The sequence below is a fragment of the Neopsephotus bourkii genome, unplaced genomic scaffold (assembly GCF_033783945.1).
Source record: "Neopsephotus bourkii isolate Nb327-2 ecotype Australia unplaced genomic scaffold, CSIRO-AGI_Nbou_v1 NB_1181, whole genome shotgun sequence".
Taxonomy (NCBI): domain Eukaryota; kingdom Metazoa; phylum Chordata; class Aves; order Psittaciformes; family Psittacidae; genus Neopsephotus; species Neopsephotus bourkii.
The window spans coordinates 4,118,765-4,141,722 of NW_026901666.1; the positions used below are offsets into that span (position 1 = coordinate 4,118,765).

At 39.7% G+C, this 22,958-nt stretch overlaps 1 protein-coding gene across 3 annotated transcripts in view; it reads left to right on the plus strand.

The window, feature by feature from the left end:
- GPD2 (glycerol-3-phosphate dehydrogenase 2) overlaps window positions 1-22,958 on the plus strand; it is a 61,471-nt gene that overhangs the window by 16,847 nt on the left and 21,666 nt on the right. For all 3 annotated transcript variants that reach the window (XM_061363788.1, XM_061363786.1, XM_061363787.1), the window contains exons 3-6: window positions 5,407-5,578; window positions 8,953-9,077; window positions 10,121-10,218; window positions 11,276-11,439. In XM_061363788.1, the coding sequence (XP_061219772.1) occupies window positions 5,407-5,578; window positions 8,953-9,077; window positions 10,121-10,218; window positions 11,276-11,439 (559 nt within the window). The remainder of the gene's footprint in view (window positions 1-5,406; window positions 5,579-8,952; window positions 9,078-10,120; window positions 10,219-11,275; window positions 11,440-22,958) is intronic.

Consider the following 22,958-nt stretch of genomic DNA (forward strand, 5'->3'; position numbering starts at 1 on the left):
AAGGAAGAAGCTGAAGGATAGTAAAGTTCTGGCTCTTGAGAAAGGGTAAAAGGTCATTTGGACTTGTTAGTCGAGCATACTAGTGAGTGGTTTGCCTACTAAAAGGGATGAGGACTGGTAATTTGAGATGCTGAAATTTAAATTGCCCTAGCTAGATTTGAGAGTCAGAACCTGCCTGTGAGGAGAATGGCATAGTTAGCCTTGTCTCTGTGTAAACAGCTGTAAAGTATTTACACCTTGGAAATAAAACACTCCATAGATTAGCATCTATTCTGGTTTTCAAGATTTTTACCCCAGCTTATTTTTCTGCTCACATGCATGTATGCTGACATTTTGGAGCATGCTTCTGCAACAGCAGTCGAGGTGATATAACGGGAGAATACGTATCTATGTATGCAATATGTGGGCATACAAGGGGTTTAGTAAATTGTCCTTACCTTGTGCTGGGTTTTTTGAGTTCCTGCTGAGCAAGGGAGGATGGGAACATGTTGTGACATTACAGAGCTGTTAGTGAATTTAACACGTAAGCTGATAGATTAATATTGCACTTCAGTGTCTTTTATAGTAACCTTCTCACTGGGATGTTTACTGAATTAATAATGCTATGTGTAAGGGAATAAGTAGGAGCAACACTTAATTGAAGCAAAACCTCTTTCAGGCAACACACAGGAGTGGTTCTTTCATATGGAATAACCATTTCCCTTAAGGAAGCTGGTCAAGCTTTCTGTGCAGCCTTGTTGACCTAGGCTGTGGAGGACACATGCGTAATTGACAAGGAGGCTTTTGGTTAGATTGAAAAGAAAAACCCTTTTCCAGAGAAAAGGAGGCAGTTGGAGAACTCTTCATGGCAGGTAGTGCAGAGGTCTGAGAAAACTAGTCCTTCCTAAACTGTTTTTGGGTGAAGCACAAGTTAGACTCTTACATCTTTTTCAGTGTTCCCACTGTAAATGGGTTTAATTTTAGACCATACAGGAACTGTTGAAATCCATGTATGCTACATTAACACCTAGTCATGAGCTCCTGCGGGGAACTGCTTCTCAGATGGAGTTGGACCCCTCTGAGATCACCGGCTGTATACATAATTGATTAATTTGGCCTCAAATATTCAGATACCTGTATGGCAAGTGTGACACAGACAGCCTTTGCTGGCTGTTTCACCAGGGCTTCTAATGCTAAAGGTGATGGAGAAATGGAAAGACCAGTTTCTCTTGTTTCTTGGAAGTGCTGACTGCATTGCTATATTCTTGCTTTCTATGCCTTTATTTTAATGCATCGAGCCGAGCGAGCTACTACTTGATGTGACACAGGTATTCCTTGATGTGCCAAGTCCGAACTGGAGACGAGGGATTTTTAATTTTATTTTCTTTTCCCACTCCCACACCCTTGTAATCATTAAGAGAAAAGCAGTGCTTTGTTTCGGGGTATAAGAGACCCCTCTCTCTTCCTAACAAGGCCCACCAGCCAGTTGTGCTCTCTTTCTGGCATGTAAGTGCATTGGTGGTCAGTACAAATTGCTCATCAAGGTGAATCCAATCAAGTGTGATAATATGATAATGCATCGAGGCCTGCTTTGGGGAGGTTTAATTACATTTTTTTATGAATAAGGATGATGAATTTGACTCTGCAAACCTACCTGGAGATTTACATTAGCCAATTAACAAGAATGCTGGCTTATGGATTACTAGATCACTTTATAACTTTATGATTAAATTCGAACTGCCAAACCAAATTTCGTCTTGCTAAGAGTGTAATCAAAACCATTCAAGGAACTCTTGCCTGAGAAATTGTAGATATAAACAGCAATTGCTTATTTCAGTAAACATGCTTGTTCACTGCCAAACTAATCACGTTATTGCAGATGGAATCCCTGTATGCAGCTTTTCTTTGCTCTCACATTTAATTGACAGCAAGATGAATCATATCTATATCAATTCCTGGTGCGTTAATCACTGCTTGTATTTCAGCACTAATCTTTATCCTCTTGCTATGCCAGTGGCTGGCTGCTTGGGACTCTGGTCTGTGCTTTACTATAAGCCATTTGTTGTAAATAATGTGCTTAAAAATAAAAAAAAAAACCAAAAATTACAGTCAAACCCAAATGATACTAGCACTTCTTGAGCTCTGAATTTTGTTTTTCTTGTGTTCTCTCATCTTCCTGAAGTTGTACAGTTTGAAAATGATCACTTGTTTTGCAGAAGGCAGCATGCCTGGAAATGTAGTGCAAAACTAATTTTGAGATGGGGGAGTTTAGCTTTCTCAAAGCTCATGAAAGTTGAGAGTATGTAGCTGACTTGTTCGGCCAAAACAGATGCAAGGCTAAACTGCGGGTGGCTTTGGTCTTCACAGTTTCTTCCTTGTCACTGTTGTCTCCAAGTTACAGGATGGTATATTTAGGGAAGCTGGAACGTTGGCATCAGCTGTCTGTCTTCTTTTAATGATGCAGGACTAAAAAACATGCTTAATGCCACAGCTTACCAAGGTAAAAACAGGGATTATACAGAAAGCTGGGCGGTAGCATTTGCTATGCAACCCAGAAAGCTGCAGCGTTGTTGCAGTTTTCAGGCATTAAAGGGGAAAAACCTTTAATGCGCTGCTTATTCACTTTCAGGGGGGAGGTTGCACAGAGCCGCCACTGGAGGCAGAGGGGTCACGGCAAACCTCTGCAGGCACACAGGTGCCAGAGGGTCTTCGTTACAGCCGCCATGGAGGGAATGAAGACGGGAATGGCAGGATTGTCCCAGTATCTCCCCTCCTCGTGTCCGTCACTCCCTGGGAAACTGCATTCTGGAACTGCATTCGTGTGCTACAATTTAGGGCTATACAAGTTCCTACCGTATTTTGGAGGATGTGAAAGGTTTTAGCACTGCTAGAGATGAGGAGGCTGGGAAGAGAGCACAGCAGCAGACAAAAGTAGTTGGGAAAGTGCAAAATTCATTGATCAGAAGAATAACATGGAAGTTGAATTTCTTCGAAGGGCCAAAACTTTGTGCCTTCTGTAGTGATCTTTGCTAGCTGCCATATGTTAGTGTAAACCTGTGAGAGCAAGGGGAAACTATAATTGGGAGGCTCATCAAGATTCACCTCTGCTTTGCTTTGACTCAACCTCTCTGCTGTCTGTGTGTGTCTTGTAATTTCTTGAACTCCTGGGGCTGGCAGCGCGTCTGTCTCTATTTGAGGGTTGTGGTGGGTTTAAACAAGCTTCTAATTAGGAGACCTTTCGTTACTAATTTGTAGTCAGGGACTAAGCCTGGTTGAGTGCTTGGTGTGGCTGCTCACGCGCCCAGAGGTGAGCCTGTGCCCAGGCACTTTCTGGGCTGGGCTCCAGGACTGCCTGTGCTGGAGGGGACCCCAGTGGGACTGCAAGCACTGTGATGGAAAAGTTAGTGGTGGTACTAGAGCTTGGGTTATAATTGTACCAAACTCTGGTTGTTTTAAATCTGAAGTTTTGCTATTTTCTGGGAAGGTATCAGTCCTTAACACGAAGCAAAGCACTCTTTCTCACGTCCAGCTTTCCTACTGGTTGATTTATAACACATGTGCAGTGAAAGTGGTTGCTGCTATCCAAAGTAACATGTATGAGCTACTTATGTTACAGTCAATATAATCTATGATTACAGGATGAACTTGAACATTAATTTACTTTTGATTATGCATTTCCTGTAGATGTGGCTACTAGTTATTAGCCTTTATTTTCAGTTGTATAGTTGTGATAGCAACATTGAGGAAGAATGTGTTTCAATCATAATACTGCTGAAGAATGAGGAAATCATTTTGAACAAGAATATTTAGGTTGCATACACCATATAATCTGAACTCAGGCTTCTTGTGTATGGCTGGACTGGCTGTTAATGTGGATGTGTTGCAAGAGGCAATTTTACCCTTCCCTCACAAGGTCTGCTGACAGAGCTCTGTGACACCTGGTGAATTGGTTGCTGAAGAGGAACTACATTGCTTGGGTAGCTTCTAGCAGGACGTGTTCAGCTGTGCGTGTGAGCAGATGGCGGCAAGCGACTGCCTTACCCTTTGTCAGTCAGGCTGTTTTCATATGGCAGGTGTATATTCCGTCCCCATTGCACATGCCGGGGAAGGTGGCTGGAGTTCCTAAAACCTGGAGATGGTGGATTATCTTAGCAGAGAGCTTTTTGTCTCCACAGTGATCTGGGAGTGTCTCTCTAGGAGACACAACATGGGCCAAGCAACCATAAAGCACTGAGGCAGCACCTGTGCTGGTGTGTTTGCAGCATGGGACTGGGCTTAGGGGCTGTTCTGGGGGAATTGTAACTCACTGTTAACCGTGCCATAGGCAATAGAGTTATAGAAATAACTGAACAGCATTCCCTAGGGAATGCTTGGAAATAAAAACTTAATTGAAAAAGCTTGCATGTTGTAAGCAGCGTATGGAAAGAAATTAGACAAAGAGATTGGTTTAGATGATGTAAGAAAGTACTGTTTTGTCACTTGAATTTGTGTAAGTTTACAGGGGTGGTGCTCATAACATAGGTTAAGAAATATATGATCATTAATAGAGGCTCAGGAGTCCTGTGACTGTAAGGGTTTTCAGGATACACTTTAAATTCATGTTATCAGAAGACAGCCTTCAGAAACTGATTAAAACCTTAAAATTTAAACCATAGTCCCTGTTAGTTGACTGAGCAAGCATGGCTGCCTTTCTCACCACTGTCACTAAATGGAGAACAGAGGTGGCTCTGGGAGTATCAGGCAGAGAACTAGAGACATTATTGAAGCCATTGCAGTAAAATTTGAAATTCTCTGGAAACTGCCACATTATTAAGTTTTGTCGCTTTAAAGACAGTTATATTTTACCATGCTGTAGGACATAAATTGCTTTGCTTAGAAGCTTTTCAAAAAGGATATGGAAACAGTGTTTCTTTGGTGTTTCAATAACACTATTTCACAACAAACCCCACATAATCTCATGAACCTGAGCAAATTTGAGCTTAGATTAATGCCACTGTACAACTAATCAATTTTGAAATATAAAATGTACATTCAACTTTAAGTCCTTTGCTTTGATGTTTTTTTTGGGTAGTGAGTTGAGAGCCTAACCATGCATCTGTTTATTAAACTTCTTCATGAACATCCTGTAACATTTGATATAGCAGAGGACAATTCCTAGAAACATTAATATAGGTAGTAGCCCTTGACTACAGCTTTATATTGAAGCAAACAAGATGAAGTTGGCGTGCTAGCGCTTTATGGGTTTAGTACTGTTTGTTGCTCCATAGTGTTTCAATACAATATTTTTATTAAATATAGGTAAAGCAACTGGGAATATTTATAACATTTATGGTTGTAGAAAATGCTCTGATTTGGTTCTGTGTATGTATACACGTGTGTGTATACAGAATAAATACAGATCTTCATGTGTGGTTTTAATCTTTGTAGGGTACCCTTGTGAATGTTCAGGCTGCAGAAGCTGTGCCTGTTCCAATGAAGAGTCATCTCCCCACAAGAGAGCAACAAATTTTGGCACTGCAGACCACAAGCGAATTTGATGTCCTTGTTATAGGCGGAGGAGCAACAGGATGTGGCTGTGCTTTAGATGCAGTCACTAGAGGTAAGGCTAGAAGATGTAGTTGTATTCTTATTCTTGGATTACAGGGTTTGAGGTTAAGTTTATCAAATTGGCTTTTCAGAAGTACTCTGAGGTAGAGAAGGTGTACTTTGAATGCCTGGTTATAAACAGCCTTTGGTCAGAAGCTAAAATGGACTTGAAGAAAAAAGTAACTGCATTTTGTTTTTTTCAGCAGGGTCTTTATTGTCTAGGTGTTTGTATGCAGTTGTCTAACATACTGGGTGCTGTTGGATGGTTTCTCATTCTCTGTTGCTCCTCGTTTAGTGGGTTCACATATCACTTGTTCAAGAAAAAATTTGCAGGAAAAAGAATGCAAGACTTGCACAATGCTTTTAGCAACTGTTTTTAAAGGGCCAAGCATGATTTCTATATGAGGCACAGTGGCTCTCCAGCTTGTGTTTCTTATAACAGGAGAGATATCTGCAACTTCTGCTAATGCTTTATAGCTGCTCAGTACAGGACAGGTTTGGAGAATTCTGTTTTGATTTTTAGTGAAAGATACTAGCACCATTCAGTCTGAAGGTACGGGTGGAATCTGTGCTTCAGTTTCCCCTTTTTGGGGGATTAGCTGTGTAACTGGTAGTAAAAGCAACAGAATTGATTGTAACTTTACATGTAGCTTTAACTTAGGGAAGGCTCTAGGTGAAATGAGTTTAAGCTAATGCTTTTTACCTGACTTGTTCAGAAAGTTGAAAGCATGTGTGGTGACAGTCAGTTGTTGCAACATCTGCACATCTACTGGGCCCTGTAGTTTGTGCAGTTGGCTGGACGTATGAAAAGCTCTGTTCAGGGGTTGAAAAAGCAGGACACTAATGCCCACTCTGTGTCATCCACCTCACACAGTGACTTTGGAATTGTCCAGCAAGTTCAATCAGATTTTACAGTTTTCAAAGAGAATAAGTAATTTCACAAGTTTTAATGAAAAATAGATCTTCAGATATGGAGAGGAGCACGCAGGGGTACTGAGGCTGTAGCATCAACTCCTGTTCTACTAAAATGCTGCATTCCCCCCGAGTAATGTATTTTTATTCAAAAAGCTATGTAAAAGATTTTTTGAGAAAAGCTTGTTTGGGAACATGTTTCCTTGGTTGTCATTTCCAGGGCTGTGAGCCAATGAGAAAGAGAACCAAATTTCCTTAGTTTCTGTGTTTGTAGATCTTGTTTGTGGGTTTTGAACTAAAATTGAAAAACAAAAATGCAGTGTAAAATATAGTAGATAGTAATAAAATTCTTCAGGTTCTTTAACCTGTACATTACCTCAGAATAAAGAGTCAAGGTCTAACACCATGGGTGTTTTGTAGTTTGATTTGGAAAATACTTGTCCAGAAGGTAAAGAAGGAAGGTCTGCACCACTGGCAGGATAAACAACCAGATTTGAGTTTTTACTTGGTTGGTTGTTTTTTTCCTGTATATTATTAAATATAACTTGGGATCTTTTCACTTCTGCCCCAGCTATATTGTGGAAGATACAATTGTAAAGTATACAGAAATTATTACAGTTGATCTTTGTTCATCCTTTTACCAGATAGTCTGATTATATCAGTAGACTTCTGAAGTGTAAAATATTCCTAGGCATTTGGTTAATGAATTGTGTATTGTTGCTGTTCATTCATGGAACTTGCTCTTTTATTATGTTTGCTTCACTTAACAACAAATTTTGCTTTTCATGTGTTTGATATATCTTCGCCAAATTATTTCTGATTGTATCCATTAATCTTCAGTCACATTTGACAAAAATAAATTACTCTGATCTTTAGAAGTTACCAGTAATAATTAAATTTTTTTAAGGACATAAAAGTTTTGGGCGACCAAAAGATGTTAAAATGTGTGTTCACCAACCAGTAACATGCAGCATCCCAGAAGGAGGACGAAAGAAAGACCCAGGGAGTAACTTCTAGAGCAGATGATGCTCCCTTCCTTGGGTATTTGTTGTAGTGCCGTTGCTGTTTGGTAGCAATATCACTGAATTTAATATACTTTTTTTCCTTGCCTGCTTGTCTCAGAAATTCTGCCAGTGATAGAGGGAGTCTGTTACGCCGACTTCTGTAACACGGATTGTCCTTCCACATGTGTTTTAAGTGAAAGATTGTCATGCGCTTATCCTGGTGTGCTTATTTTGGTTGTGTTTACTTACACTGGATATTGGAAGTCAGTGGTGGGTGTCTTGTGGGTATGTGCCAAAAGATGTGATCATTGTCTGTATCTTATCATTAAAAGGCATCTGTTAATAATCTCTTTGCTACCACTCTTCCCATGACTGAACTTCCATCATATAACCTGATGTCAGTCTCCTTCACGAAGAGGATGCCAGCACTTACAGTATTGGGGTATATAGTTTCTTAACGATTTCTGTATGAAGCAGTGTGCCTTCACCCGTGAAAGCTTTTTCCTGGCCTTCAGGGTGACTGGGACCACGACATGTGCAACAAATATGCCATCATCATTCCAAGTGTTTGGTGCAATAAGCTTTATACTGTTTGGTTATGAAGCACTTTGTGTTCTGGATTTGTGTGAATGTCTGTGAGCCATGTGTTACCCCCTGCTTGAGCTGGTCAAACTGCCAATGCTGGCTGGTGCCAAGGAATATGCTCACATTGTTTTGAGTAGATGTTTTTTTTAAAATACTTGGTGATATCTTGCAACTCGTGTTTTGTGTATGTGTGCCCTTTGCATATGTAATGCCTAAAAGGAGGATGTCTGTGAGCTGTATGTAATATCTGCATAGTAAACTGTAGCTAAACTTGCTTCTTCATTTTGCTACACATCCTAGGTAAGCTACTGTATTTCATATTAAATCTTATCATACTATTTCACATGAATGGCAGAATTCTGCGTACATGGGCATCATGTTCCTTCACTGAACTTTCCTGAGTGGTAAGCGTGCCTGTGAGCTGCTACACTTTGGTTTTGGGTACCTCTATCAGACTATAAGTAAGCAGGCAAGGATGACCGTTGCTGCCCCCCTCATACAACATTTAAGTTGTTAGTGTGACTGGTTTAGAGCTCTCTGCTATGAAGAGTTAAAAGTATTCATGAAAATATTCTGCTCCTGCCATGAATATGAACTATAATTTGCTTGAGGGAGCATGGCCCCTATAATGTACTGTAATGCCTTTCTATTGTGAAATATCCAGGTTTTAATGTGCTTCTGTTTAAGTTCTGTTTTGACTTTTCCCTTAGGAAGGAGGCTAAAATTTTTCATTACAATATAGACAGTGCACTACACTTTGAATACAAATTTATCCATGTACAGAGTAATTTTTCTTGTGATTGTCTCTACCCTAGAGAAGTGTCTTTAATGAATTACATACAAATTGTGTAATTTAAGAAGTTAATTTGGTTTTCTGGTAACACAGGACTAAAAACAGCCCTTCTAGAAAGAGATGATTTCTCATCAGGGACCAGCAGCAGGAGTACTAAATTGATCCATGGTGGAGTGAGATATCTTCAGAAGGCCATCATGAAGTTGGATTTTGAGCAGGTAATTGTTTATGCTGGTTGTTAAGCAAAAATTGCCAGTAGATACTTCCCCTATCTCAATTATATCCAAGTCTCCTTTTTATTTTTTTAATACTTGACTGTTTTATTCTCCAGCCACTGTACAGAGAAAGTGCTTTCTTCAGTTGAGCTTTCCAGACTAGGGAAATTGGTGTGGCTGCCTTTTGCTAAATTGTTTTATGGGCAATCTAATTGCCATAGCTTGTAGACTGTATAGTTTGGGGAAGGCAGGCAGAGACAGGGCTGGTTTCAGACTAAAAGGATCATCCTACCTGTATGATTAGAATTTTCGGGGAGTGGATCAGTGATTATCCTGTTTATTTTGAAATGGGTAAATAAAATATGGTAAATGAGTGATTTATTTTGGAATGTGGAAAGAAAATGGGTAAATGAGTGATTATACAAACGGTTTTATGTATTCTTGTGGAAGCATGATATTCTTGTTTTGATAAATTAATTGATCTTCTCATTGAAACCTTTGTGACCTAAAGTATGTTTTGATGGTTATAATACTGCTACAGAAACAGTGACTTGATAGGGAAAAATATATAAAACATGGAGCTACCCAGCTACAGAAATTAACCGTGTTTTTGCCAAAGAATAACTTAATATTGATTCATATTGATTGATTTGGAGAACACTTTCACGTTTGCAACTCAGCATTAGGATGGGATTTAACTGTGGGAATGGCCCACAAGATCTACTTTGGAATGAGTTCTAGCCCTTCTCATGTGCTTCCTGCCCATAGTTAGGAGTAACACAGCTTTAATGCTCTTTACGTTGAGATGAAAAGTTACTCAGCTGACCTCCCAAGACACCAAAATTGAACTAGTGGAACTTAATTTTCTTGGGAAATAGTTTCCTTAATTTTTTATTTTTTTTTTTTCAGCAAATCTCAGTGTGGTTTTGAAAGAACAGTAAGGATTGTGGGAGTTCTTTGCTTTGATAAACAGTTTCTTATTAAAAGATGCACATGGAAACAAAACTGAATAACATGGAATTTGCATGTGCACTTGTGTTTTTCAGTACAAGATGGTGAAAGAAGCACTTGAGGAGCGTGCAAATCTGCTTGAAATAGCTCCTCACCTATCATCTCCTTTGCCAATAATGCTGCCTGTTTACAAGTAAGCTCTGCTATAATACCACTCCTTTACCATTGCTTTTCACAAGCAAGCTATTTCCTTGGAGAAGTTTCTGGGCGCCTCTTTCCAAGCATGTCTTTAAACCTGTCACAAGCTTTGTCCTTTAGGAGGTGAGATGTTACCATATTGTGGAAGCATGAAATTTTCTCAAGGAACCAAGCAGCTATCCCAGCTGCCTAGTAACCCATTTTGGATTCGAGCTGTTTGCTGCATTCCTGCCACCCTGCAGGAAGGGGAAGGGGGGTGCTTGTAGGTGGAACAAACTCTCATTCCCAGTATGTTTTTTGCTGTTCTTTCTAGTACATCGTCGTCTTCAACACAGGCTGTCTTAGCGTTCTTAGTAATGTGTTGTTTAGTTCATGCAACCACCAGTGCTCAGTGTAGTAATTCTGTGCACTTGCCTTCTATAGCACATGACAAGTGAATGTTGAGAGAATAGTTTTCTTTTCTGCTACAAGAAGGAAACGTAAGTGATTTGGGTTAGGTTTTCAGATCTCTAAGAACAGTTACTGTAACAGGCTACTCGGAGCTGTGAGTGTTTGCTGAATGATCTTAGTGTATGGCTTTATTCTTGTCTTTGTAGAGAGGGGCTCGTAATAGCTGGAGCTCATGTCAGTCAGCAGTTGACTGCATTTATTTGTCGTGTTTGTGCAGGAGGCATTAGTCAAGATGTGCATTTAAGGAACCCCTTCAGCTTGACAAACAGGCAGGGTCTCCCCTCGACACATAGCTTTAATATCTCACTCTACACTGAAGTACATAAAGCCAGTTTGTGATTATAATTCTAGGATAAATAAAGCCTTGAGTCTGCTTAACTAACTACAGAAAATAGATCAGTTAAAACCACTAGCAAACAATACGTAAGTTCTTACATATTTGCATGATACTGCAATATTACGAACTTTTATGATGGTACAAAGCAAAAGTGGTGTAATACAACATACTGTGTTACTTAACATGTTCTATGTCATAACAAGCGTGTGCATGCACTTTATTTCACTTCATGGGGAATTTTTTTTGTTGTTGTTGTTTCCTGCAGATGGTGGCAGTTGCCATACTACTGGTTTGGAATAAAATTATATGACCTCGTTGCAGGAAGTCAGTGTCTGAAAAGTAGTTATGTCCTTAGCAAGTCAAGAGCCCTGGAGCATTTCCCAATGCTACGCAAAGATGAGCTTGTTGGAGCTATTGTCTACTATGATGGTATGTTGCCCTTTTGTGCTTTCATTATTACATTACTATGTGTTTTGAGAGGGGAGAAACAGAAATATGCAACTGTAGATCACATATGTTGACTTTTTAAAGGGAAAAACAACTTGAAGGATTCAATATGCCTCTCATAAGCATTGATTTGGTAGATAAATTGTTTTTTATGACAGTAACTTACTGAATGTAGGGGGAAATATATTAGTTTTCTTGGCTGGTAGGTATACTGATATGTGAAAGCATTCTCGTGTTTGGTGGTTCCCCACAACTTTGTGGCTGTGCATGATTTTGCTGTACATTTCTGAGGTATCGTAAGACAAGAAAATGCTTAATGGTTTGCTATAGCACTTTCACTGTGCAAATAACTCCAGCCCTGTCAGGATGATGTGGCTGCTGGTTCTGGTTCTTGGCTGCATTGGATGGAGGATCAGTTACTTTTTGTATCACCGGTAGAATTGGTTGCTACAAAGGCAGCATTCATTGTAATTATAATCAAATACTAGAGGTAGTTTGAGTAGTTTGAGTGCTTTCTGTGAAAACCCTTTTAAATAAAGGGTTATAAATTCATAAGAGGAAAAATGCTTCCAGCTTGAGTTATTTATTCTATTTTATCTGCTAGTTTTAGGTATGTTTGTGTTTAACACTTACACAAATTCAGTGTCTGAGTGGAAGAAAATAAAGATGCTTTCTGCAAGTCATTTGGTGTTTATTCAAAATAGAATCATGATTTAATAGAACTCACTGCAGTCATGTAGAAATAGCAGTTTTCATGTTTGAAAGTGTTCATGTGTTCACATTTGGAAAGAGTGTCACTCTTGTTTGTAATGCAAGAAGCGTCAGGAAGCCTTTTTTGCCTTATTCTGTGAAGTAAGTCTGGTCATTAGTCCCTGGCATAGCTGTGTGGCAGCAGATGCCGCAGGGGATCTACCCACCAAAGGGTTGAACTCATTATCTTCAGACTTCACAGAGACACAAGACAGTCTGAAACGAAATTAGAGAAGGTTTAGTTGGCTTACTTAGCAGAAACTTTGCTTCTCTGGAATGTTAGCACTTGTGTTGAGGTAGAGGTACCTTGAGCTTTATCCAAATTGCTGTAACTTTTTATAAGAGCAAGTAGTGACAGGGTGTCATGGTTTAATGACTTCAAACTGACAGAGACATAGATTAGATATTATGAAGAAGCTCTTTACTACGAGGGTGGTGCACTTGCACAGGTTGCCTAGAGAAGCTGTGGCTGTCCCATCCCTAGTAGTGTTCAAGGCCAGGTTGAACAGGGCTTTGAGCCTGGAGGCTCAAAAACAGTGGAGGGTGTTCCTGCCCATGGCAGGGGGGTGGAATAAGGTGATCTTTAACCCAAACCATTCTGTGATTCTATGATCTCAATACTTTCTAATGTCATGCAAGTTACATCTCCAAACAGTATTTAAAAAGCACTGAGCTTACACACACTCTAAATGTTGGAAAGCTCACTGCTGAAGCTGGAGTACCAGGGTACATGATCATAATTGCTTTCTTGCTGCACTTGGTCATGTTGGCCAGTCTCACAGGTGGAGTATCTTGTCTCACAGGTGGCGTATCTTTTCTTTACAGCAGACTTCTATGTGTTTTTCAATGTGTTTTAATTGGATTGATATTCCTCCTTCTCCAGTCCTCTTCCCCTTCCCTTCCAAGACAGAAAGTTTGGTAAAACTTTCTTGGTATTGGGGCCAGCTAGGTAATATCAAAATGCCACATGTGTTCAGGATAGGGCAAAAAGCCATGCATTTCTTGCAGTCTTGGAACTCTCTAAAGAATAAATAGCTTAAATACTGATTTACTTCAGTAGTGCTACAGTTCTAGTTAGTTTTACCTGGAGATGTAATTTCTGACCTTCTGGCAGTCAGAAAGGTCTTCACGCAAAATTGACTGTAAAGGTAGTTCTTTTCCCTTTTTAGAACTGCATTTACACTATTCATCAGCTCATCAATAGGGGCTTTTGTACTGGGAAGAAGTAGGAAGGACTCTTGAAACACACTGGAGTTGGTATTTATACGGCTTCTGGCAAAAGCATATGTTGATAATTTCAAGTTGTTTCGTACAGAGCTCAGGAGAATGGAAAAAAAATTATATACATGTATGGCATCAGATATGTGTAGATTCTTATTTGGAAGTAGGGCGAGATTTAAAGGATGGACTTGATTTTTACTTATCTCTGACGGAGAGTGCATATTCTCCACCTGATTTTTAAGGTCTAGAGGAAATAGGTTATTTAGGAGCAAAATTTGGTATGGGTTTATGTGGTATTTTTTGTATACTGTAGTGAGAGCTGCTGTAAATAGCATACAGAAAAGTAATTCAGATTTACTTTTTCATTATCATAACTATCAAATGTAACTTAAAACAGTCCAAGGGATCCCAAGAGCATGCAAGAACGAAGTGGTTCTCTTAACTGTAATTACACTTCCCATAAGAGCACTGTGACTTGAAATCTATTTATAATCTATTGAAGTTTTTTCTGATTAAATAAATGGTTTGTATGTATCATAGCTATTTTCTACCCCAGCATTCCAAAGATATGCATTTACAAGATAGTCTTAAAATTAGTCTTCAGGTTTCTTGGACAAATAATTATTTTAAACAGTGTTGGAATAAATCTAAAAATTCAGCACCAATATAGCATGTGGTCTTTTAGTGGAAAACCTCAGTACAGTAATACAGCTTGAAGTTCTGCATGCCTAAGGGATATCTCTGATGGGTTTGTTGCCTTCCTAAGGAATAAGAAACAAATGCACAAGCTGCATATTGTAAACAAAGTGTAAAATAAAATAATAAAAAAAAAAGGAAATGTACCAATTATTGTAGAGCAGTTTAGTGGAGAAAATTGCTCTGTTCTTTCATCAAGTTTCATGAAATTGGGCAGAGACCCTTGATGATTCTTCCTCAGAGGAAGAGCAGCAATGCTAGCAGGACTTTCTGGATAAATTTGGTGAGAGAATCAAAAATAGACTTGAAGCTTTGCTGCCACTGAAACTACTTGTTCATGCTAGGATAGCTGGACTTACTGTGTTTTCCTTGGAAGGCAGCAACTTAGTTATCCACATTTTGATGAGAATGTAAAGAAATGGTAATTTGCAGCGAGAAAAATTAGAACACCTCTCAAAGCTCCATCAACCCTCAATTTCCTAGGATAAAGCAGTACTGAAGGACTAAAATACCACACTTGTGAGTTTATAATATACATTTGGGTGCTTTGAGTCTGAACCTAGTCCAGGATAAAAACTTTACACCTATGATGTTAAATCAGTTCTTATCTTGCCCCATCTTGGAACTAACTGAGGAATGGCGGACAAAAGGAGAAGGAAATTATAATAGAGAAAGGAATTGTAAGATTGAATTAAACTCCTTTTAGGCCTTTCAGAAGGATTAGTCATAAAATAGAGCATTAAATAATGGTAAAGTCATAAAATAGGTTATATCTATTTTCTCTTCCCATCCCTTCTCTGTTTTCCCTAAATAAAGAAATTGGCCTTTTAGGACTGGAGCATCCTAACTGATTTGTGTGTGTAGTTACATGTAATTTTATCTTGCTTTCTTGCTTTTTTTTATTCCTGTCTCTGCCATGTTTTCATTGTATCTGTAGTTCCTAATAACACGTACTAGCAGTGTCTCACTGTTAGGCATGTTGGTCACCACCACCAAAGATGATCTTAAGGTCCTTTCCAACCCTAACTATTCTATGATTCTATGATTCTAATTAAAAGCATTCATTATTTCAGTTACTTTTTAATTTAATAAAATCACCTGTCCAGTTATGACTTACTGGTGGCAATGTTCTTTTGCAGAGGAAAGATCAGCTCTTTGCTTTAGTTTGTAATTGTTGGTCAAACTAGTGGCTTGTCAGATAATCCATTATTCATGAATATATTTTGTTCTGAAATGTTGCTGTGGTCTTAATTACATTTAAAAAAAATCGTTTATACATCTTAAAGAAAAAAAAAAGGAAAAAAAAAAAAAAAAAAAAAGGTACATTATAAATGTTGCAAGTACCAGCACTAGCAAATCACAGGCTTTACCAGGGGCTATTCTTGCTCTGTCTCGGCATTGGGAAACTAAAGCATATGTTGGATGTTAGCCTGGGTGTACACAATGTGTCCTATTTATTCAAGGTTTCCTTTGAAGCTACAACTTATAAGTTTGTTTCTTAGGGGTACATGTCAGACTTCATTTAGCATTTGTTGGTATTAGGATACTCCTGAATAGCAAAAAGGCAACATTTTGGGGGAAGAATGCGGCTGCTATCTGAGCAGTGATCTGTCAGTTCCACTTAGGTAGCTCAAGGAAAACTGGAGAAGAGGCACTGTGGAGACGCTGGGCTGAGAGCTCAAGATCATAGGCGGAATTATTTTAAAGCACTTTAAATGGAAGAATTAATCTCCATTTAAATTATATATAGCTCATGATGCTCAGAACCAGGAAAAACATTAAAGCAGAGATCTAACTGGCCAAAATATTTCAAGTTGAAGCATTTAGAAATTCTAAGTGGTGCAGTTCTTTTTAGGATGCATTATTTTTCTATCTCTAGGTCCTTGCAGACTTTATTAATGCACTTTGCCTTGCAAGATGAGCATTTAGGTGTGTAAGGAAAATTTGTCTTCTGCAATCAGTCATGAATTTGAGATTTGTAGAGCTTTGTTGACCCTGTTCTTTGAATTTACTGCTATTTTCCAAAAAGCAGGAATTAACATGTACTACTTCTTTGACTGTTTTACCACATCAAGGTATTTTATTGTTTAATGTCTTGTTTTACAGATTTCCAGTGTACTTGTTGAGGTGTAAGTAGTTGTTCTTTATATATTGCATTCTCAGTATTTTTTTTTACGTATTCTCTCCTGAAATATTTTAATATGGAGGTTATTTAATGGTTGAAAAAAAAGCTTTGGCAGAGGATTTAGCTTTCCTTGTTTACAGCAAACCCCATGAGAAATCCTTCCCAGGCACACATGTACGCGCACAGACACGCATACACACAAAAATCAATGCAAAAGAGTAGGGCATTCGTTAAGCTGTCAAAAATGGAATAAATGCTTTTTTTTTTATTTAGGCTCTTGTAGCTATTTTTCCTAGTATTTGAGTGTGTCCTGAATTATGAAATGTTATAGCTTTATAATTCATATTTGACAAATTAATATTTTGAGACTGTTGAGCTGTAATAGGGGTATTACCCTATTACAGATGCAGACAACTGTATGACTTTTTTTTTTCTTCCCTGGATATAAAAACTCTTTGACAGTTTGTCACTAAAAAGACTTTCTATAGGTGAAATACATGGCTAACCATATTTCTTGGTATTTCAAAACTGAAGCTGGATGAATGAGAGAAGCCTTGCAGGCACACTAACTGTAGGTATAACCTGGAAAATGCTATGTGCATTCTCCATATCCCGTTGCTTTCAAATACGTTTTGTCCCATGTTCTGTGTAATAGAGTTGTGTATGAAATCCTGAGCAAAATGGGCAGCCTGCTATGAGAGGGCTTTGAGAGGTAAGAAGAGCTGCCTCTAGTGGAATGAACATAAAACAGAAAGCAGGTCTCTGGCAGAACCTCTAGAAGCCATAGGATTATCCCTTGCTGGTTTTAGTAAAAACACTGGTGGGCATCCCTTATAAATGGTGCTTCCCAGTTCTCTCAGAAAATTCACTGGGTCCCTGCTTGTAAAGCTTCTTGGTGCACGGTGGCTCAAGTCATGCCGTGCTGTAGCCATCGTAGCTTTATTATCATTTTCAGAAGGGATAAAATCAATTGCCTAAAATGGCTCATGTCTTTAACCCAGTTTTGCCTCTGTCAGGGTGCAGCTGCAGCAGTGGCCCTGCAGGAGCGGCCCTTTGCTCCTAACAAAAGGGACCATGCATCCACAGTGCTCCTCTTCCTTGTGCTGGAGGCATCCTTCCCAAAAGCATGGTGATGATAACTGCAGCTCCTGCTGTACCTGTAACAATTTAATTGTGTAAGTCAGCCCAGTCAAGCATCCCCAGCTCATGACTGGGAGACATGAAATTCATTGTCATTATTGTCCCTGTCATTTTGGATCATTATATCCTGCTGCAGAATTTTCCTCACTCCAGTGCTTTCTTACCTCCAGGAAGCAGGGATTATGGCTGAGGTTGGGGTGGGGGCAGGACTGTGAACTACATTTACCTCAGGGGAGCCACAGATTAAATTGGCTTTGCTTTCTGACTTGCTGGATTCATCTGTTTGTACGCTGTGGGTTTAAGGTTGGAAATGATGAATATTCTAGTGAATTCTGTGTCTCTCTTTTCTTTTTTTTTAATGCTCATATAAGCAAAGGATGGGTTTCATGTCCCTTAAGAAGTGAATGGGGAATAATTCTTCAGATCATGTTACCTAAAAGATTTAAGATTTTTCCTGAGCAAAATGACATTATTTGCACATTGTGCCACAAACATCTGAGCATTCCCCAGTGTGTCATGGCTTTTAGGGGAAAGACTCCACCAAAGCATGTAACTCTGCTCTAATTTATATGTGTGCGTTTTATGTGAACTTAATAGTCGGTCATTAGTTAATATGTACTCTGTTCCATACTGCTGGTATGATTATTTGTATATTGAAGAAAAATGGATTGTGGGGTGCCTGTCCATCATGTTGTTCCTTCCCCTGCTCTGGTGGCTGTCCCTGTGTCTGTCAGCATGTGGGGCTGGAGCCACTCCACTCAGGAAGGGTTGGGAAGGTGCACATTGTTCATCTTCCTTGCCATGCTCTATCCTCTCCCAGTTCACATCACCCTGCAACCTCTTGGCCTGTTTCTGTACCCCCTCATGCTCTGGTTTCTGTAGGTACAGGGGAGAATTATCTCAAAGCGTGGCTGCACTTTGGATGGGGTGGATCCCTCCATCAGTAGCAGCCCTGTCCCCTGCCTGCTTGGTGCATGGGGTGTCTGCTGGCTCACACCCAACTGTCTCTCCTGGGCATGCACAGCATGCCACATCCCTGTCCTTGGGAGCAGCATGGCCTCTCATGAGCTCTGGCATGGTACTCCATCCCTCCCATGACTGCTGTTCCCTGCTGGTCCCTCTAGCCCTGGCTGCTCTCCACTAGGTCATGCAGTGGAGGTCAGCATCCCACCTGCTGAACACAACATGCAGTAGCTGATAAACCCATCACTGCTTCAGTTAGGCTTAGAAACCAGCTACCGTGGTGTGCAGCACACGGTTTGCACCAAATCTGAGTTTGCCCCAAATTAAGCTGTTAGTATGAGGGCTGGGAGTGCTAGTCTCCTCTGATGCCACATGGGTCCATGATAAGCTGTGTTATCATCGTCCTGTTTTTCTGGTGCAGTGGGACAGCTGCAGCAGACCTGCTGTGACAGTTGCTCATGGTGACATTTTAGCGCAGTTTCCATAAACTGACAGTGACAATGTTTAGTTTCATTTTAACACCGTGCTTTTACTTACCCTGACATTGCAATATGATTGTAGTGACAGGTTGAAGGCTGATACAAAGAAGTGGGGAACAACATAATTATAAAGCAGTAGCACAGAACAATAATTCCAAGTTTTGTCTCTCAACTTTATATGCCTGGATATGGTGTCTTATTTTTCATTCTGGTATCTTAGTTTCAGTATGGCTTTTAGCATCTGTACTGTAACTTGGCATTAGACTCGATTAGGCATTCTCAGACTATTGTGATTCTAATTTTTTTTTAAAAGCTTCGAAGAGTTTCCTGTCTCTTGATTATGTTATTCATTTGCTTGTAACTCTGTATGTAAGTTGGAACACGTACTTCCATTTCCTGATCTTCATTGTGATCTTCTTTGGTTTTATCCACGCATGCAATTTGTTTAGTCACAGGTTCCCCTTTTCCTTTAATCTTGCCTTATGGAAATAGTCTTGATCTGAAGTTTCGTAAGTTCATCTTGTAAAACTGGTGTTGGTGTCCTGGGTGGTCTCTGCAGCGTGTGCCCAAGCTGCGCGTGTTAAGGTTTGATAAATGTGGCTGTTGTTGGTAAATAGGTATTACCTCTTTCAGACCCTTGAAGAGTAGAACCCGGGGGTTGGATGCTGCTGGTTACCTTTCCACCTCTGACACAGGAATAGAGAAGTTTATTTCTTGTGGTCTAAGCTGGTGCTAAATGGAGGAAGCAAGAAATTATTAAACAGTATTTCTACTGGATTGTTTAAACTTGATGTGTCAAATCTGAGTTTGAATCTGCCAGAATACTTGTGAGAAGACCAAAGTCAAGGCTTTCCTTTCCATTACAGCTCCTACAAAACAAAGGCTGAAAATACATTCATTTTAGGGCAGATCTCAAAGAACTAAAATATGTGGGGTACATGGATTTTTCCGGTGCATATTTAGATGTGTGTCATTCTTCCCATCTGATTGGGCCATGTTTCAGCAGCACAGATAACACAGTGGAAAGCAGAAATCAAATGATACATATTTGTATGAGACACATTAACAGTCTGATGTGATATCACTGGGTTGTTGCATGTGGGTGTGATAGAAAGGAGTCAGCTGAGTCAGAGCGCTTGTCCCTCGGAAGCAGGCCAAGAACAAATGCGTGTGTGCTACGTATCTGAGGAAGTCTGTCTGCTTTTGGCAAATTTTTGACTTCAGATTCAGAGAGCAAGAAGTAGTCCAGGTCTGAGGACATTCTGAATGACTTGTGACTTAGGAGCCAAATTTGATGTTTACCTCTGAACATTCTACTACCAACATATTGTACTTATGTTTGGGGAAAAGAACTTGCTGAGCTCTTTCTCAGAGAAGTCTGGAGCAATTCTGAGTCACTCCAGCTGATTCATAATGCCTAAACTTGGCTATAACTGCTTACCGTATGTACAGCAGATGTTGAGTTCCTGTTTTAATGCTTGTAATAAAACTGTTCATGCAATTAGGCATTTATTTAAAAATTAGAGGATGCGGGCAGGCATGGTAACTTAGTTATGTAGAGTGATGTATAATTATCACTAATCAACCTTAAATTAGGTGAGGTTTTGGTAAGGTTTGTATAGACACAACAAGAAAACTTTCATGTACATGAAACTGATTTTTCATACTGCTTTTCTTTACTGTGAGCATGCAGTTACCTAGTGCAAGGCTGACACAAGTATATAACATGGGTATAGGAATATACTTGTAAAATATCTTTTAGAATATCAGTGTTTCTGGGGACAGTGGGTGTCATTATTGTGGTGATCTGATAACATCCCTATCTTGAGGCTGGGGACAGACCGTTAGCTATGTTCCAAATCCAAGGGACTGCCTTGTGAGGTGCAGGTAAGTACTGTAGTTCAGTAAGTGGAGCTTACTCAGTAAAGGAATAACGTACAAGCAGGAGGTTAATTTGCAAGTATTTGTTGCCTTAATCACCCCTGTTTTTTTTTAAAATAAATAAACCCCAACCCCTGTTTGTTTGTATGGCTGCATTAGTAGGGATATAAGATTGTGACCATGATGTGGGCCTGGTTGTCTCATTCAGATATTTCTTTTAATGTATTTTTCCTTTCAAAAGAAATCTGGTACGTGGTTCTGTGAAAAATTTGTCGTCTTGAGAGTTCATTAAGACTGTCATACAGCTTCTTGAATGGCTAATTTCCATTCTGCATTAAAGTTGACCTCCACAGCAATAGCTAGATATGCTTAATCAGAAAAGACTGTAAATTGAGAAAAGATGAGAAGGCTTTCATGTATGTTGCAGGGACCAGCCTGTTTTTTAAAGCAAGGAGAGTTGCAATATGAGCCAGGTGTATTTTGGGCCATCATCACAGTGCTTGTGTGCATCGTTGGTACATGACTGCTTGTTGGGCAGCAGGTATACTCAATAACAAAGTGCTAGTTCTTAACATAAAAAGGTTAACATGAACAAAAGTTATGCTCTTAGGACTGAGTTTCCAGCTTCTTAAAAAGAAAATAAATGTGGTAACTAGCTACTCGGTGCTCTTTATCTTCAACTGAATAGAGTTGCAGAGGAGGAAGCAGGAATTGGTATAAAAGTAATAGGAGTCAGAGTGTGGCAGAGGACAGAATATACCAGAACTGCCAGAGTGCCTTATTAATGCAGTGGCTTTCACACAACTCTACTGAATCAGTCACAAACAAATTTCTAAGTCTGTGGGCTTTGTTACCACTACTGGCTGTGGTTCAACATTGATAAAAATAAAATTGAATGTACACTATGTGCACTCTGTGGGAGGATTCTTTTAGTGCCAACGGAAACATTGTCTGTTCCTCCTTGAAGAAATACAACATTTGCTACTAAGGAATGAAAATAGAATTTTCCTAAATTACACACACACACACACTAAAGAAATCATAAACCAAAAGGAATCACTGTTGGTCTTAACATGATGTAGGACATACTTATACAAAATGTCTTCACACCCTAATTGTCTTCAGTGGTATGTCTTCTAAGAATAAGGTGAGGTTTTTTTAAAGAGGATTTAGTGATAATTTAATGAAAGCACTTAGGCCAGTGTTTTAATAAAAGCTAGGTTGAGTGCCCTTAATTGTAGAATCGTAGAATCGTAAGAGTTGGAAAGGACCTTAAGATCATCAAGTTCCAACCTCCCTGCTGTGGGCAGGGACACCTCACTCTAAACCATATCACGCAAGGCCTCATCCAACCTGGCCTTGAACACTGCCAGGGATGGGGCATTCACAATCTCCCTGGACAACCTATTCCAGTGCCTCACCATCCTAACAGGAAAGAATTTCCTCCTTATATCCAATCTAAACTTCCCCTGTTTAAGTTTTAACCCAGTACCCCTTGTACTATCACTACAGTCCGTAATGAAGAGTCCCTCCCCAGCATCCCTATAGGCCCCCTTCAGATACTGGAAGGCTGCTATGAGGTCTCCACGCAGCCTTCTCTTCTGCAGGCTGAGCAGCCCCAACTTCCTCAGCCTATCTTCATAAAAATTAAGGCCTCACCCTATTTTTACTATATTACGGGCAGATGACAATAATGAATAACAAGATGGATGATTCTTTCATTTGTTTGAAATATCCTAAAGGGTTTAAACATCCTTCTGAGAGGTATCATGGGAGGAGTTGCAAAGGACACTCAGCATGTGCATCAGTTGCCTCTTGGGTGCTTTTCCCAAGGATACCTTTTGCACCACCATTGAGATGCATCCAGCTGACAGCTGATATGTGCACAGTGCACAGCAAACAAGTGCTCTCCAAGGTAGCCTCCAGCAACAGTTCTGGACAACAGAGGACAGGGTGTTTGCAAACATCTGTTGTGGTGAAGGTCATAATTAGAATTTCACTGTATTGCCTACAGGTTAGGAGCTTACTCATTTATGGAAAAAGACACTAAATTAATTGGGCTTAGCCATTTTGTTGTTACAAAACAACTTATGACTTTTGGGAAAAATTCCCATGGAGTCATGAAGTGGTTTCCTCTGCTAGCAAGGGGCAGTCATTGTTTTTGTTGCTTTGCTTTGGGGCACTAGTGCCTGATGTGGAGGATGATGGATGCAGAGATATCTTTAGGTGGATAATCCAGGACCTCC